The sequence below is a fragment of the Chionomys nivalis genome, chromosome 6, assembly GCF_950005125.1.
Source record: "Chionomys nivalis chromosome 6, mChiNiv1.1, whole genome shotgun sequence".
NCBI lineage: Eukaryota > Metazoa > Chordata > Mammalia > Rodentia > Cricetidae > Chionomys > Chionomys nivalis.
This window is the reverse complement of record NC_080091.1, coordinates 72,067,125-72,085,344: the sequence shown is the minus strand read 5'-3', so window position 1 is coordinate 72,085,344 and position 18,220 is coordinate 72,067,125. Positions and strand designations below refer to the sequence as shown.

The window sequence follows — 18,220 nt, the reverse complement described above, 5'->3', positions numbered from 1 at the left end:
GATACATTTTATTTCTGTATCAGATTTATATCCCTGTGAACATTTACAGATGGAATATATAAAATCTCTCCCACTAAGAGAAGAAGCAAATATTATTATTTCTGTGAGGTCCAAAAGAAAAATAGATTACATAGTTCACTTTTTCTTTTGTTTTCCCTTCATAATCTGTGAGTCACAAATATAAGCAAAACATCAAGGTTCAACAGTTGTAAATAGATTTCAGAGCTGTAATGTCAGCTCTAAGTGGGAGTTGTGGGTAAGGAATGCCAGGGAAAAAATAGGATGGCCTGAGTTAGTTGTAACTGTCTCTGTGCTGCAGACTCTGTGTTGTTATGGTATGAGTTGCAAAGGTTCGTTGACAGGAATTCCCCTCCTTTATAGTTTCAAGTTCAACATTCATTGAAGGCAACCATGGGATGAAAGTCTTTGATGTATGAGCTGGGGTTGTACCACAGCTGCCTTTGAAAATTAGCTGGAGAGCTGAAATAGCAGCTTGAAAGATTTTCAGGAAGGGCAGGAACAAGCAGGGCTGAGCAGGTGGGAATCATTTTCTACTAAAACCTGAACACATTAATTTACAAGCTTAGATAGCAATAAACATTTTTGTGATAAGTCATGCTAGAACCTCAGTTTAATTCTGGGAGATGTCTAATACTTTATAGAAGTTTATCTGAGCACAAAAAAGAAAATGAAATAAAAGCTTAAGAGCAAGTGAAACAAGGGTAAAAGCAAGAATAATTATAATAAGATATTTTATAAGACACAGTTGCAGCTGAAAAGTTATGTTTTAGAAGAATGGTTAGAAAACACTTTTTAAAATTTCAAGCATGGTTTGCAAACACTTTTTTTTGTACGAAGATCGGTTTTCCATATACCAGTCTTGAATATTATTCGTCATCTACCTTTTCAAATGTTATGACTTTGAGAATATTGTTTGTAAAACTATATTTCTAGTCTAGTTTTTGTTGCATACTGTTTAAAATAAAAACATATCATTGTTATGAAGAGCAGAGGCATCATTAAGATTTGAAAATGTATTTTTGAAAAAAGCAAAAGTTTAACTCTTACTGCTTAGCTTTGTTTCGGTCATTTTTTTTTTTTATCACATCCAAGGCTCAAGAAACTTCACAGAAGACAGTGGGAAACAATATAATATAAACGGGTACTGTAGGTGGTGACAACAGCTATGAAGTTGATACAAATCAACTCACAAATTCTCTGGTGGCTTGCCACAGCTCAAGCCATTCAAAATCTCAGCATGGTTAGGGGAGAGGCCCTGAAACCCCAACCTTATTGGAGGAGCCATTAATAGTTGATGGTTAAATCTTTTTTCTATTATTTTTCATACCCACTTCTTGGCATAGACTTTACATCTAAGGGTTTTTTACTCCGTAGAATTTTAAATCTCCTAGAGTTCTCCATATGTGCTTATTATCCTACTAATCAGTAACTGCCCCTCTCCCTCTACTCTAACCCACCCTACTAGACCCTAGCCTGCTCTAACCTACCCTACCCTACCTACCTTACCCTACCCTACCAGTCCCTAGTCTACTCTACCCTATGCTACCCTACCCCAGCCTACCCTACTCTCCCTTTTCTCCTTTCTTTTCCTTCTTTCTCCTCTCCCCTTTCTCATCTCTGTTCTTTGTTTTCAAAGTTAATACCATGATTCTCTTTAATAAATGAGGAGAGGTGGTGATTGTTCTTAAAACAAAAGTATACATCATAAGTAAAGGGGTGTTCTGGAAGTATCAATTGTGGTTTCTCTTTAGCTTGGCTTTGTTTTGTTTTTAGCTCTGAATTTCTGAGTAGTCTTTCCCTACATCTTCCTTACTTATCACTTCTCTTTTATCTTCCACATCAGCTGTTGGCATTTCTGTTTATTCTTTTCATCTGCACATACTTTATAGGCATTAATGCATTCACTTGGTTCTTCAAGCTCAAAAGACCATGGTGAGCACCTGCTACCTTCTTTGTCTTTTACCTAAGATAGTAAGAGTATTAGAGGCATCCAGCATTTTTCTTTTTTTTTTAATTAAAGAAGAAGAGAAATAAAAGAATAAGATAAGAAAATTCACTTATTTGTTTACCTCTGTAGATACTTAGCACTTTTGGAAAATTATGAAGGTAAAATAATTTATATTTTAGATCTTATTTAAAATAAAAATGATAATTAATTTGAGGCAATTTGCTACCAAAATTACCATATGAATCATAACCATCTATCTATTTTATATTTTAAGTTCAAGATGGTATATTTGTATATGTATATTTCATACTTAAAATATTTTATCCATCTATATCACATATATATTTAGCCATTTTCTCACATAATATATCATGATTATGGTTTCCCTCTCTCTCTACCCTTCCCAGTTCTTCCCCACCTCACTTCTCATCTGCATCTACTTTTTCTGTTGCCCAATAGGAAACAAGCAGGTTTCTAACGGATACTGATAAAGTAAAATAAAATATAAAAGATAAAAAAAGTGAACATATCAGAATAGGACAAAACAAATGGAAGATAAAGAGTCCAAGATAAAACACAACAAATAGGTATAAGTGCTGAGATATACTCATTTGTGCAATCAAGAATCCCATAAAAATACTAAACTGGAAGCCATGGTATATACTCAAAGACCTGTAGGGTAAAAAAAGAAAATACATAAAAGAAGCCCTAGCACACATATGAGACAGGGAGCCCCTAAAGATATTCTTAAGAACAGATACTGGAAGCAGACGCTATAAATTTCTTATGTTGCATAGAGATGACAAGGTGAGAGTTTACTTCACTTTTTTGTACAATGAACGTTAGTTATGTAACTTGCCTATAGGGGTTACAGGAGTCTTCATTATTCTATAACCTCAATTGTATGTGACTGACTTATAATTACTACATAGCATACACATAGAGTTTTGTGATGCCACTATTCAAAGAACCAATAATAAAATAAACACAAAGTCTTTGTATTTCTATTTTGGTCTTATTTTATATGATGTTGCAGGTTGAATCTTAGACTTTGTGCATGGTAGGCAAGTGTTTTGCTAGTGTGCTATATCCCTACACCTGTAGTCTTTGACGTTTATTACTGTCGTGCTTATGAGAACTCAGTATGAAGCCAGACATATGCTTCAGTGTAGCTCTATACCTCTTAAATGTTCACTTTGGATAAGAGATAAAATAAATACAATAACATCAAATTCACAAAGTGGTGATGGAGATAATTTAACCTAGCAGAGAATATTCTAAAAGCTTAATAGGTGGAAAATATTTTTTTGTTATCTCTCATTGGGTATTCAACAGATATGACAAATGCAAGGAGTTGTGACTTATGTTTCTGAAAGTTCCTAATTACATATTAGCTATAGAGTATTCATATTTCCCAATATACATAGCTCCAGGAAGCAGCATCTAGGAGTATGTGTTGAAGTTAATTACTTCAGGCCCTATCTGCTTTCCTTTTCCGTTACTTTAAGCTGAAGTTATTGTTGAGGAGAAAGTGATACTATCATCAAATGAGAATATCAATAAGCTCCGTGCCACCGTGTTATGAGTACAGTTTCTTCTTGAGGCTGATCCAAGAGATTCAGGGAAAGATAGCAACAGCTTTAATATTGCCAACAAGGCTCTGCACGCATTCCTCTTTGGAGGTCTAGAAATGAAAAAAACATTGGATTGTTGAATGTGAAATTTCAGCTCTACTTGAAACAAAGTAAATACTCATAAAATCCATGGTGCTAAGCATTTAAATCTAGACTCCCATCATTAAAGCATTTTTTTACCCCCAAGATGATTAATACAGCTCAGCATTTTCATCACAATAATTTTCCTACTTTTAATAAATTCCAGCTTATTCTTGATTAGAATATACCTTCCAGAAAGAAGGAAATCCAAATGAATTCTCTACCTCAATATTAGCTTCTGAAAATGATATAAGTAGACGATGAGAGAAAACTAAGAAAGAGAAAGTGAATCTTCTTGCAACATTGCTTTGTGTATGTAATTTATGATGATTTACTTATTAAGTATTGTTGCATGCCCATCTGTATGTCCTTACATAAATGTTTGAATGTATATGGAGAGCAAAGACCCAAGAGCAAGCTTTGTGTGTCTACTTAGATGTAGGCCACCCCTCCTTTTTTGATACTGTCTTTTTTTTTTTTTGATTTGTAGCTCAGTAAACAATTTAGGTGGCCTAATCAGCAAGACATACTGAGATTTCCCATTTAACACTAAGTATGTGTCTCTTGTATGCTACCTAGTAGGACATGTAGCAAAGGATGTTTCTCCTCAATTGTTCTCCACCTTGTTTTAAGGACAGGTTAATGAGCCTGGAACCTACTGATCCAGTTGGACTGACCGTTTACCTAGCCTCAGAGATCCTCCTATTTCTGTCTCCCAAGCACTGAGATTATGGTTGTATACCACTACATCTGGTGTTTATGTAAGTGCTGGACATGTGAGAACACTGTTGAGTGAGCTATCTCTCCAAACATTCAAAAAGCACTTTTCAAAGTAATCAGCAATGTGGTTAGAGGTAGAATTATGTGGGTATATTGGAAAGTTTATAAATGTTGGTTAGTGTATTTGAACTTAGGTACCATCATCATTAGTAACACCCAAGAATCTTACAACAAGATATCCAGTGTGTCTTGTTTTGTAACTATTTTGTCATCTCATTGGGATAAATTTAATCCTCATTATATGTTGGATATTCAAATTACTTATTATTATGAATATTGAAGCCAGGTCAAACTTTGTTTCAACATGGTTTTCATATTTGAATCCTCTTCTATCATTGGCTCTGGGAACAGCCTAATTGGGACGAATAAACTGTAAACTACTATTAGACCCAGCAGTACTTGGTCTATTGTAGCTGTTTTCCTAACTGATCTTTGACCCTTATGTTGTTAACCCAGTGTGTGTGCTTAAGCTTTAACAACTTGCTGGGCAGCAGAGTCACCAGAAACTCTTTGCAGAAGGATTAAAATCAGTCATAATAAAAGTTGTGTCTCAAAAACAATCCAGGTTCTGTGCTTGTTAAAGGCCTAGGCTGAGCAAGCTACAATTGGATGTTAAAAGAAAGCCTTGAGGGTTGTAAACGGCCTGTGTCACCACATGCACCTTGCCTCTGTGGACGCATTCTCTGCCTCAACTGCCAGCCAGGGGGTGCCTTTCTGCTGTGCCTTGTAAGCCCTGGGTAGAGGTTTGCTAATTGAACCAAATGGAACTAAATGATCCTATTAAACCAATGCAAAGCACTAAGTGCTAGGTCTCCTCTGGATCTCCCCCTGGATTTTCTTCACTGTTGATTTGGGAAGATCTGTGAATTTAGCTTCCTCACCTGAGTAAACTGAGTAAAAGGTGTTAGAAAAAGACTTCACAGGGAGAATAAAACAGTCCCTCTCCTAGACTGAGGTGACCTTTCTAAGACCTGGAAAAGTATCCCAAGGGTTTTTTTTTTTTTGTTTGTTTGTTTGTTTTTTTTTGACAGGGTTTCTCTTGCATGGAGCCTGCCAATACTTCTAATGTGATCTATTGAAGAAACAGTTCTTTCTCCATGTGTGTTCTTGGCACTTTTGCTAGTCATGTGTTGACTGCACATCCCTGATTTTTTTTCTCCTATTAATTTATTTTTTTATTAATTTTTCTTGAGCTCTACATTTTTCTCCTTTTCCCCCTGCCTCTTCCCTTCCCCCTTCAACCTTCCCTCAAGGTCCCCATGCTCCCAATTTACTCAGGAGATCTTATCTTTTTCTACTCCCCATGTGGATTAGATCTATGTAAGTCTCTCTTAGTGTCCTCATTTCCCGTACTAATTTCTAACATGATCAGGCTGTTTGCGTCCTCCTCCCCCTGTACCTTTCGCCATTATCTTGTGTGGATCTTGTGAAGACCTCCTCAGGACTCTTCCTTTGTCATCAATCTCCTTTTGTTACTACGTATTTGATTTTACCATCTTCCACAGTTTTCTGCTCTATAGGCTCAGTTATCCTCCACCTTAATTAAGACAAACCAAACATTTCACCCTTGCAGATTCTCTCACTTCTGTTACTCTTCTTGGTTTCTACATATAGGCCTTGCTCTGCTGATGGTTCCCAGTTCTCTAAATCCCGTTTTCAGATCCTGGGTTGCCTGACCTGTCTGTGAGCTTTAGCAGTCTTCCCTTCTTCATAGAAGTAAAAATGGTCTTTGTAACATGTTTTATGTGTTGTCGATGCAAAACAGCCGTTCTCATCTCAAAGGGGGATAAAAGTTTTGTTCTGCAGTAAAATATTAGTGACTATTTAGGTTATCTAAATTTCACAAGTCAATATGGCAACGCTTTATGTAGTTTTTGTTGGCAAAGAGCAAAGAAAGTGAAAAAACAGGATACTTTTCAAATATATTTTTGAGTACATCAGGTAGGTAAGTTGTGTCAAAGCAAGGGAATCTATTTTCATAATACTCAAAGATAGCTTCTTTATTTATAAGATTTGATTTACTAGCCAGTTGTGTGGCTTCAGTTACGAATTCACCAAAGTGGCAGTGCAGTATAGCTCCAGTCTTGGTCACAACGGGGAACAGGTGGTAGAAAGAATGGAGGGTGAGGCAGGGACTGGGTGAGGTCTTCACTGACCAGGTTGTATTGCCCCAGTACAATTTCATGAGAGATCTAACAGCACTGAACAGGTCTGCTCTCATGTGTACTTGGTGTCACAGGACTGGAGGAGGCAGGAGTGTGGCTCATACTCACTGGAGCATTGAGGTCAGGGGGCCTGACTATAATTATGCCAGAGCTGACTACAGCCCCACTCCTTAGTTCCATCCAGAATGCCTGTCAGATTGGATTCTAGTACAGATCCATTCAGGCTCCATGACTGCTGCTAAAGTCTCTGTGACCCCTTTGAGCCCTGCTCAGTTGATTCTGTGGGCCATGTTCTCCTGGTGACCTCTTTAGTTCCTAGGATCCTTTTCCCCCTCTTCCACCGGGTTCACCAAGCTCCACCTAAGGGAATCTCTATTACTGACTTCAGATGCTACCTGATGACATCGTTAGCTTCTGGGCTGGTGGAAGCTAGGGGTCTGTTTGTACATCCCAAAATGACTTGACCACAGTCACAAGGATGCTAGATCAGACACAGTGGTGGACAAGTAATGGTTATTACGGGGGGCTAAAAATAGCCTAATATAATTTGGTTCTGAATTTGCAATATTAGAACAATCATTGTTCTAAGCTGTTCATTGCCTTTGTAGAAAGTTCAATGTGAGGTGGTATTTCTTTCCAGGAACTTTGATTCACAGCATTTTGGGTTACAATATTCTCTGCTGTATTTTTTTTTTTTTACTTCACTACACAACGTCTTTGAAGTACAATATTCTCTGCTGTTTTTTTATTTCACTATCGACAAGCATTTTCTTTCTCGACACAAATTTTGGCTCTTTTTTTCTGATTTCTTTAAATTGTGGAACTGTTTTCTTTTTCTTTGTTGGTCTGATCTCTGATTTAACTAATTTACTTCCCAGACTCTACTATTTTAGTATAAAATAACAGTGTCAAAGTGATCCCTAACCTCGTTGGACAATGTTTACTGGCCAGAAGTGTTTATTATCTCTCTTGATAGAGGACTTAAGTTTCACATGAACCCAGTGAAGTACAAGACGGAAGTACAATTGCCTTTTACGTTTTCACCATAAGCAGTGAAGATAATACATAAAAAAACTGCAAAATGTTGTAAGATGTTATTTTTAGTAGAGATTTGCAATTTTACAAACATTTTACAAAATTTTGTGGGACATAACTTTAAAGTAAAGAAGGTAAAGAAGTACTCATGATAAAGGGAGGGGGTACCATGAATTAGAGAGCTCATGAATTAGAGTGCCATGAATTAGCTACAGCTCATTGAAAAAGGTAGCTGATGTCTGAGAAAAGAACTCAAATATTATTTTTCTAAATTGTTAGAAAGTGGCTAGAATGTAGTCCGTCCTATATAAATATTAGTTGAAATAAATAAGGAACACAAATAGACCTAAGTGAGGTTAGACAGTAAACTGTGAATGTGAAAATAGGATCTCTCAGATGCCCGCAAAGACCAACAATGTTTGATGACTAGCCAGGATGTAAACGAAACAGACCATTGAACAGTAGCAGAAGAAAAGGCTACACCGTAGTCATCAAGTATTATATACATTAGCAGTCTTAAGATCGTAGCTTTTGTTTCCAGTAAGATAAAGAGATATTCTAGGCTGTTGTGAAGTGAAGTGGTACAATCTCATTTATGATTTAAGAAGAGCCAGTGGATAAAATACTTATGGAGCAGCAGAATGAGGTGCTCAAGAAATCTTCCCCTGCAAAAAAAAAAAAAAAAAAAAAAAAAAAAGCCAGCAAGAACAGTGACAAAAGTTATATAATTGACTTTCACAGATCTCTGGAAATTAACCAGAAGCTTGTAACAATCCCAGGACGATTTAGAAGAGAAACTGGAGGTAGCACAATAAATCTATTGTTTTCTCTGGCATTTCGCTTTTATTATCCTGTCTACTTTTCTGTGTTACATGCTCAATTTGAAAACTACCAGTCTTGTAACTATCCACGCCTTGAAATGCAACACCCCACAAATCACTGGAGAGTGAAGCAGAGCTTCCCTTACAAATTACCGTCTCCAGAAAAATGATTTCTTTCAGACCATGTGTTCATTCTCAGGGCTTCTCTTTGTTTAATTTGACACTGTTGACTTCGTGCAGGTAACACTATTATCAAGACATGTACTAGAAAGAAAAATCAGCAGCTTTTGTTTTGGTTCACAGCTATTTTTAAGAGATACCAGCTGGAGTTAAGAAGAACCCAATGAAAACCCTTAAAATGGAAAAAAAAAATAAAGTGAAATTCAGGTGATAATGGAGGGGGGGGGGGTAAAACTTCACTTATAGTTCTGAAAACCTAAAATGCCATACTACAAGGCAGATTTATTTCATGTACTTTGGGACAAACTGGCAAGGTCCTTATCGTCAATTCAATGTGGCCTTGGTTGTTGTATATGCAGGAAGTGAAGGCCCAGATAGAGCTATAAATCACCTAGGAGTGCTGAAGGCATCATTGTGTCTCCCACGTGACCTTACACACACTTCTTTGGACTAAGAGTCTTAACATATCCGTGGACTGAATGTGAAGAGAATATATCTTTGCAGAAATAGTCTTATAAAGCCCCCCCCCCCCCCCAAAAAAAACAAAAAAAAGCCAGTAAAAGTAAGAAATGGTAACACATGTAATGAAAGGTGAGGTGAATTTCTGATTTGCAGTTCCCATATTATAATAGCCAAAATGTCAAGTTTTCAGCTAAAGAATTATGACTCATGCAAGGAAACAGGGAAGCCAGCTTTATATGTAAACTAAAATAACCTTTACTGCAATATCCTACCACTTTAGACAACAATTCAAGATTCCTCACACTCAAAAACAAACAGAAAGTCATTATGCAGCTGAGACAACAATTGAGTAAATGATATTGTTGTCTTAAGATCTTCCTATTTCACTTCAAAACAGTTCTCTAACCCGAGGGCTGTATAGTGTTCCTGATCTGAAGATGTATAAAGATGCCCGTTCTTTGACTCAATCCACGTAACTGAGGGCTGTCTAGAGCAAACTGTCAATGGAACAAACATTTTTTTAATAACATAATTCTTTACTGATTCTTTGGGAATTTCACTGTATGCAACCCAATCCTACTCACATCCCAGTCCCTCCATATCCTCCCCTCACCTCTGCAGCATTCACCTCCAGAAGAACCCCCAATCAATTAAAATCAAAACAAGACCAAAAAACCACCCACCTTCCTCTTCCATATTTCCAACACCTCTTCACACAATATATCCTTTTCTTCAATTAACCCCACACTCAAAATGTTCATTGCAATGAGACCTTGGTGTGGTTCAAGGCCTCTGGCACAGCGTCATCCCTGGACACTCACCAAAGCTCCTCTCAGATATCCTGTTGTTCCTCCAGTCATGGGAATTTTGTGCTTATCTTTCTGCAGAACCAATTCCTTCACACACTTCAGCAGGTCAAAGATGTGGTAGATATTAGGGTGGACAAACCTGTGGCCCAGGATGTAGGTCTGTGTGGTAGCTGAACTGGTTGGTTCAGGCCACTGGGATTACTCTTTTCAGGGTTGGTGAAGAGGCAGCTCTCCTAGACTATTAGCATTAAGTCGATGTTAATTCCAATAAAATAATTCTGAGAAAGCTAAGGCAATACCTGCCTTGTCAATAATTGATAAAACAGCTCATAATTCTGTCATAGAAATGTAGTTAAAACTACATGCTAAAAAGACTGGTATAATAAAAATAAAATTAAGAATCTTAGAAATTTGGTACAAACATTTAAAAGAAAAAACAGATATTTCAAATATAATATTCAGGGCTCTGTATTTCCACATTTATTCATTACAAAGGAAATAGAGACTTTAAATGGTGCAAACCAACTAGACTCAATATCTATGGCCCATGACTGCCAACAACAACAGAATACAAATTCTTTGTCAACTGCACATGCCTATTCTGTGGCCCTCATGGCTTAGGGATTGACCTGAATGGAAAAACAAGAATGAAGACTTATCAGAAAAGCTGGGATCTGGTGAGCTTTGGGTAAGAGGTACCTGGAAACTCTTCAGGTTTATTGTATAGATCAGAAATAGCAGAGCTGGGCTAGTTAATCTCTGTAGAGTTATCTGTAGGGGAGGAGACACCGGTCACCATCACGTGTGAGGAGGAAGTTACCTACAGTGTCTGCATGTATTGGTTTTAGCTAAATATCAAAGGTAGTAATCATATTCGCTAATCCTTACTCAGATAATTTTGACATTCCTAGAGACTGATTCAGGGAACCCTTGGCCATTGTAGTCTTAAACATTACATTCCTCCACATAGCCATGCTCATGACAATACATGTTCAGCTACTCTCCACATGAATTTTTCTCTAACTAAGTACATTAAATTTAGATCAAAAGTCAGGTGCAATAAATTTAAGAAAAATAAAACCACAGGTTGTATACTTTCTAATTACAAAAGATTGAAATTAGAAATCAAAACAAAAATAAAGGAAGTCATGCAGAGAGAGAGAGCAGTATTTTTTCACATGTATAAGAGCAAAATCTAAAAAGAGTTAAATGAATGAGAATTTCAAAATATTTTGGCATGAATGAAAATGAACAAATAATGGAGAAAATGCATTTATTATCTTAAATGTAGAGGTGGTTCACACCTGTAATTCCTGTATTCAAGAGGCCAAGGCAAGAGAATCATCGTGAGTTTAGGGTCAGCTTCAGCTAATACTGAGTTCCAGGCCAATTTGTGCTATAGTGGGATACTTTTTCTCAGAAAGTAATTAATTGAATATATTTCATGATACAAATACTCTAAAACCTAGGAATTAAAGAAATTCTGCAAAATGGAATTTAGTCCAAAGGAAAATATCTATAGAGATAAAAGATTTATCAAAAATAAGTAAGTAATTGTTTTCAGAACCCTGGTGAAGGGAGAACTGTGACTGATTGTTACAATGGAAATCACCGAGTCGCAAAATTTTAATGTTTAATTTTACATTATTTAAGTTGAAACTCTGTAATATTTTCTAAAAGTCAAAGCATAGACTGCAAGAGAGAGGAATGGAAGCAGCATTCCTATAACATGATCATTGCTCTAGAGTAACAGCAATGGATCATGCGGTAGGTCTTCGTAATATAGATTATTGTGAAATATCAGCATACCTGTTGAAAAGATGCATGCCCTGGAGCACATCTTAAACACCTTCACTTCCTTCTACCTGCTCCATCTGTGTATTTGAATGGTAGTATGTTTGAATTAGAAAATCCTTCCCACCTTCCTCTTTCCCAGTAGGTAAATTCATGTAGACCCTTAAATCCCTGAAAATGTAAGACTATAGTGTTCGTCACAGGACAGGAAGAGATTAGTAATAGCCTCATAATTCATGCAAGGAAAATTCTGCAATGACTGAAAATAACACTTTCTACAAAATCTGCATTTACAGACTCTTACAGTAGGACTGTAGAAACTTAGCTTGCATTTCTCAAAGTGTCCATTATGAATGTGTTTCTGTTAACATGAAATTGGAAATATGCTGAAGATGATTATTCCATGTTCACGACTGTTCAGTATTTATTGTAATTTGGTTAATACCAAATTTAGAAGTGTCAAAGATGCAATATACACAAGATGGTACTTATAAATAGTACAGTTGCATATATCCATGGCTATAGCAAGTTCCCTGGATCCCACAACAGGGATCTAAGGGAGTAAGTCTTTACCGTAAATGAGTTATTTGTTTGATTGGGCTTAAAGAGTTGCCTACAATAACTTTATTTGCTGCATGTAAAGCTCTCAGAACTGTTTTACACTATTATACTTTATCCTATTATATATTTTAATCATTTCTAATCTTGAATACTCTATATTTATTTTGAGAAAATAAATTTTAGTATTTATGTGTTTGTACTGGGAGAGGATGGAAAAGAAAACACATTACAAAGAACAACCTCCCAAATTATTAATCTTTTATGGAAAACATGTTTTTGCTCTTGCCAAGTGTTAGGTTTTTTCTTCTTTCCTTTTTTTTTTTTTAAAAAAAAATTGAGTGGTATTGTATACTGCATTACACAATGCCGACTACCAGTGATTTCACTTGAAATCCATTTTGACAAGCTTTTAGGAGGAGAGTTGTCTACTTTCTCTCCCCATGTCTCACCAGCCATTTACTTTCCATTCAGCCTTGTTTTATGAGGGGACAGCCCTACAGAAATCATTCATTTTCAGCCTCTAAAGGTTGTTTCTAGTTATCAGACCAAAAAGTCATTTCACTAACATCACTTTTAAAAAAAAGACAAATCTGTGTTCTGTTTGTTTTGGCTTTTCTTGTGCTCGGTCTCATTGTATGCGTGTGTGTGTGTGTGTGTGTGTGTGTGTGTGTGAGAGAGAGAGAGGGGGGGGGCATTGTCTACATTGATTAAAATATATGCACTCTCCTCTGACCCACCCAGCTTAGCCACACTTTTAATGAGAACATAGCATTTCTTATTAGATATTACTATATGATTTCAAGTTTTTCCTGGCAGTTCCGTGCTGCCTTAAATTTAGTGATCTTGTTCTAATTATAGTTGATTGGTTCTTTTTTGATAGAAACTTCTGCCTTTTATTCCTGTGTGATGTTTCAGTTATTTGCTATACTGATCATCATGAACCTAGCCTGTTTGCAGGACTTGACATTGGCCTGTGGAATCCTCAACCAGAAATATCTTCCCTGAATTTTGCTGTCTTAGAGAATGGTTATCATCACTGAATACACAAAAAGAGTGAAACTGATTTGTATATCTTTTCTCAAGATCCTTCTCTTAGCAGTGACAACTGTCACCTTCTTTTAGTACTTAAAACTTTAAAAATTTCCCCTCCTCTCTGATATACATTCTTCATGGACATTTTGCTTTGTTTACATTTTACTCTCAGATATTAATCTTTTATGGTTTCCTTTCCCCCCAGCTCCTCCCATATTTTTTCCACCTTCCCATTCACCCAGATACACAACTTCTTTCACTATCTCTCATTAGAAAACAAAGAGGAATCTAAAAATCCCACTTGGGATTGTCTGACCAAATGTGGGACTGGTCCCTGGAGACCACTGACTTAACTATCAATCAGTAGCTATTCGTTGCCTGCCTTATGTAGACCACATATTGTTGAGTTTTCATGGGTGCAACTCCTTGTCATTTTAGAAGACCAACAAGCACCTTGGTTCTCTGGAACCAATATTGCCAACCCTCTCTATTGTGATCCTACTTACTTTGAGACTCAGTGGAGTAATCCAGACTCAGAAAAAATGCCATATGTTTCCTCTTTTTAATGGATCATAGCTCAACATCTTCAAATTTAAATATAAAACTTGAAATAACTGTAGGGATCGATGAAACAGAAAGGGACCATACTGGGAAGGGAGAAAAAGCTGTATTAGAACACAGGTGCGATGAAAAGGAAATAAAATAATGGGGGTCTTTAACTGGTGGAGGAAAGAGAGGGAGATAATACAGAGGGAGCAGGAGAAAGGACAGATGTTTAACACTTAAGAGTATCTGAAAAAGCAGGAAGTATTTATTTTCTTAAGGTACTGAAAATTGTGTGTGTGTGTGTGTGTGTGTGTGTGTGTAAACTGCCTTTGAGTTGTTCATCAGGGAGATCCAAGAGACTCAAATATTAAGAATTGCCATTGCACTTGGTTGCTTCCCTGAAGACTCTGCATTTGAAGATAGCTTACAGTTTGACTAAGAACTTGGAGGAATCAAGCCAGAATTTAGCTGGAAGCCTCCTTCATGAGGGCTATCTCTCATAGCATCCAAAGGTGCTTTGCAAGCTGCCAAGGGAGAAAGGAAATCAAAATTCCTACCAACATGTGGAGTCTTCAGATACATCAGTGAGTTCCTAGAAAGAATCATCCAATACTACCGTATTGGTATTCTTACCTTAGCTGTTACCAACATTTAGCTAACTGACTTAAGGTCTTCTCAATTGGAGAGATTTCATGACTGAGATGGTAAACCTCACCAGCCACGCATGGCTGGAGAAGAGTAACATTTAGATAGAGACATCAAGGCAGAGAAGCAATTAGTAAAACTTGGGAGAGGAAGGATCACAGCCAGTGTGAAGGCTGACTCAGGAGCTCACTTAGGCTGTTCACGGAGAACAGCCAGGACTCGAGGATGACTCATGGTTCCTAAAATGCAAAGATCAAGGTCTTGTCCAGCTAGCAGGTACCTTTGCTTACTTTGTGATATCCACTAATCTAATTAATCAAAATGCTGTAATATACATGAATAACACAGTTTTATCCTGTTCTAATCTGTAGATACAAGCATGGAATAATTTACAGATGGCCTTAGACAAATCAGTGTTAGATGATTCATAAAAATATCATCGTATAGTCTCATTTCGCTTTTGCTCTATTCTTTTTTTCCCCCTACTTGCTAGAAGGTAAAATCACATTGCAATTTGGATGTAGAACCTGGGAGTGCTGGTAGGTGTTGTCAAATGTCTGTCATTGTCACTAAAATATGCCATTAATTTATGTTGCTAGTTTATTCCTCTATACACCCATTCACACAAAAATCCTCAGATCTCTACTCCAAAGCCACTTTCCCAGGCTCAGATGTCAGAAAGAGAACTGTTTGATACTCAACATCAGAGACTTTCACCTTCCCTCTATGTCTTTAGTTGGATCCCTTCTGGTGCCTGTATTATTCAGCAAGGTCTATGAAGTAATAAGCCATACAGCTGTGTTCATTCTTTTGGTAACTTTACACAATTATATCCCATCTTCAGGGTTTCTAATATACATTCAGACCTCTGAGGTTCATCTTACACCTTTCTGCTCCTAGTTGGCAGCTCTTGACAGCTACCAGATGCCAGCAGTACCCTTTGCACATTGCTTGTCATTAACATAAGAGAAATCGTTACTCCCATCTTTAGCATGCACATTTTTGTCATCTCTCTCCCCCAACTTTGCTACCCATACTAAAGGGAATAATTTTCTCTAGTTAATCCAAAAACTCCTTAATACTGTAATTTCTCTTCCCTGGAACATTTTAACTGAATGTTTATAATATCTGATGTTTATATCATTTATGTATTGAATAAATGATGTAGCATGATTGACATATTATAAGAGGAAAATAAAATCTTGGGTTTTGTTTCATAATTTTTTATAATAGCACGTGTAGGATAGGACCATGATGGCAACATACTTTGAGTAGTTCAGTTTAAAAAAGGAAATTCATGACCTTTGTTAAAAAATAGTGCCAGAATTTTGTTGAGCAGGAACCAAAATTAAATCAAACACAGCACTTTGGGATCTTGTAGTTCTGAACGGGTGCCTTACCAGGAACTTTACCCTATGGATGTGTTTCAGACACTGTCAGGAGGAAAGTTGTATCAATGTATTTATGTGCTGAGAGGTATATAGTAGAGTAAATAAATATAGTTTAAGAAATGGATGGGCACACATATTAAAGTAGAATAAATATGCTAATTGATTCACTTTCTCTGTGCTCTGACATAGAACATACAGTAAGTGGAAATACATAGTTAATAAGAATCTACATTTAGTCTCATGTCTATTATCCATTGTAGTACAATGCATGGGTTTAGTGTCAAGATTCAGAAATAAGAGTACGTGGGGTTTTAAAACCATGCTCTGTCTACCATACAAATTTTTTGATAAGGCAGTAAGTGATAAGGCTTACTGTACATCATTATATACACCATAGGGATGTAACAAGGAATCTACTAAATAGATTTGACATGCAAATTATTTTACACTAAGTCCTTTGAAGAACACATAGTACAGTAACAGCTTAAAAATTTTAAGAGTCTGTGTATTAAAATTCTTTTATTTAAAAGGAATGCCTTCTTCTTTCAAAATTATATGCATATACTACTCCTTTGTAAATTGATGCTCCTTATTATTTGGGAAATGTGGAATTACAAATTTTACTGTGACATTTAGCCAATGATGATGGAAACAAACGGCGTCTTTAATTTTTTAAATCTAAAGTTGAATATCTAAATCTGCTGTTTAATTGATGATTTTTGTTTATTACAATTTATAGGTTTCATAATTTTAGTATCCAATTCATTTATATCTTAACATTTCTAGCAGGTGTAAAGAAATTTAATGACCAAGTTTTTTTTTATAAATAATGAAATATAGAAATTTAAGTTATTTGTTTTGCTTTAATTCTGATGTTATTAAGTATTAAGGCTATATATATATGATTATGAATCACATTTATTTATAATATGAACAGTTTGTTTCCTTTATTTTAGGAAAAGATATATTCATTTGTAAATGAAATACTTATTCTTGTGTGCAAACTACGAATTTCAGAAGCCCTGAAATGACATCTGAAATATTATTTAATCATCAAATTTAGAGTATCAAATAGTATGCATGCTATTGTCAGGGTTAATGATAAATTCGCTCAAATAATTTACTTTAGATGGTTCCTAATAAGGTATTCATAATGAACAATATAACCTTTTAAAAGAAATTCTAAGCAAGCCTGCTTTCTAAGGAGAAACAGGAAAGCTTTTCTGGGTTTACCTTTTCTTAGTTGTGAGCACTGCTTGGAAAGAGTGTGGTGACACTGTCACAATCACCCACTTCCTTATCACAACATGTACTCAGATCCTTTTCTCTCCTGCAGATTTCACTATTTAAATCTATGTCCAATTTCTTTTTCATATTAGACAGTATTACTGAAGTCTTCACTAACATCTACGTGACCAGTTTTGGCCCTGTCTCAGATACAGATATGGTGAGTATTTTTTTAAATACCAAATATGTTTCTTAACTGATTGGAAACTGTTGGTAATTTAGAGTAAGTATGTATTATCATTGTCACATAAGTCTTTATATATCTCATGTCTGGTCACATGAGAAAAAAGTTGAGGATGCGTTTTTGGGTTTCTGTGGAACACAATGAAAGCTTGAATGTCCCCCCCCCCCCCCCAAATAACCTACCTAGATGTAATGTTGCATATAATCACAACTAAAGTGAAACGATTGTATTATTGGTGATGATTTTCTGGAGTTAAAGCACTTGCTTGGCTTTCATATAACTGAGCTTCATATGTAACCACTTCTCAGCAATGGTGGTGGTACATGAAGATATCCTTATGCATCAGTCTTGTAGTCTGCACACAAAAGAAACACGTGCAAACCAAACCAAAGAAAACTACAAGGTCGAAATTACTGGATTTTGTTGAATTTATGTCCATGTGTTTTTCTTTAAATGAGATCTATGTGAGAGGGAAATTGGTGGAGTAAGAAAAACTCTTAATTATATGTAAAAATGTTAGTAATCATTCCTCCCTATAATGGCAAACTATAGTCCTGTGTAATAGAACATTTTCTTGAAATAATATTTTCTCATTATTGCTATGTGAGATTGTGCCACATCTTCCAAATGATACCTGCCCTGATTCCTTTCCTCCCATTTGCTCCTTCCTCTCTTATCCCATGCTGCTTCTCTGTCAACTTGGAGGCTCACGATATCTTTCAGTCCTCAGGCATCCTCTACTTCTGTCCGTAACACCTTAAGTTCCAGAGACTGAGAATCAGGAAAGATGCCTTTGTTGGTTTTGTGTCTGTTCTTCCCCACATTGTCATCTCTTCCCAATTTC

General features: G+C 36.3%; 1 protein-coding gene across 5 annotated transcripts in view; it reads left to right on the top strand.

Moving 5' to 3' along the window:
* The window catches only part of Gabra2 (gamma-aminobutyric acid type A receptor subunit alpha2), a 128,772-nt gene that overhangs the window by 33,607 nt on the left and 76,945 nt on the right, over positions 1 to 18,220 (top strand). For all 5 annotated transcript variants that reach the window (XM_057771928.1, XM_057771925.1, XM_057771924.1 and 2 more), the window contains exon 4: positions 17,285 to 17,352. In XM_057771928.1, the coding sequence (XP_057627911.1) occupies positions 17,285 to 17,352 (68 nt within the window). The remainder of the gene's footprint in view (positions 1 to 17,284; positions 17,353 to 18,220) is intronic.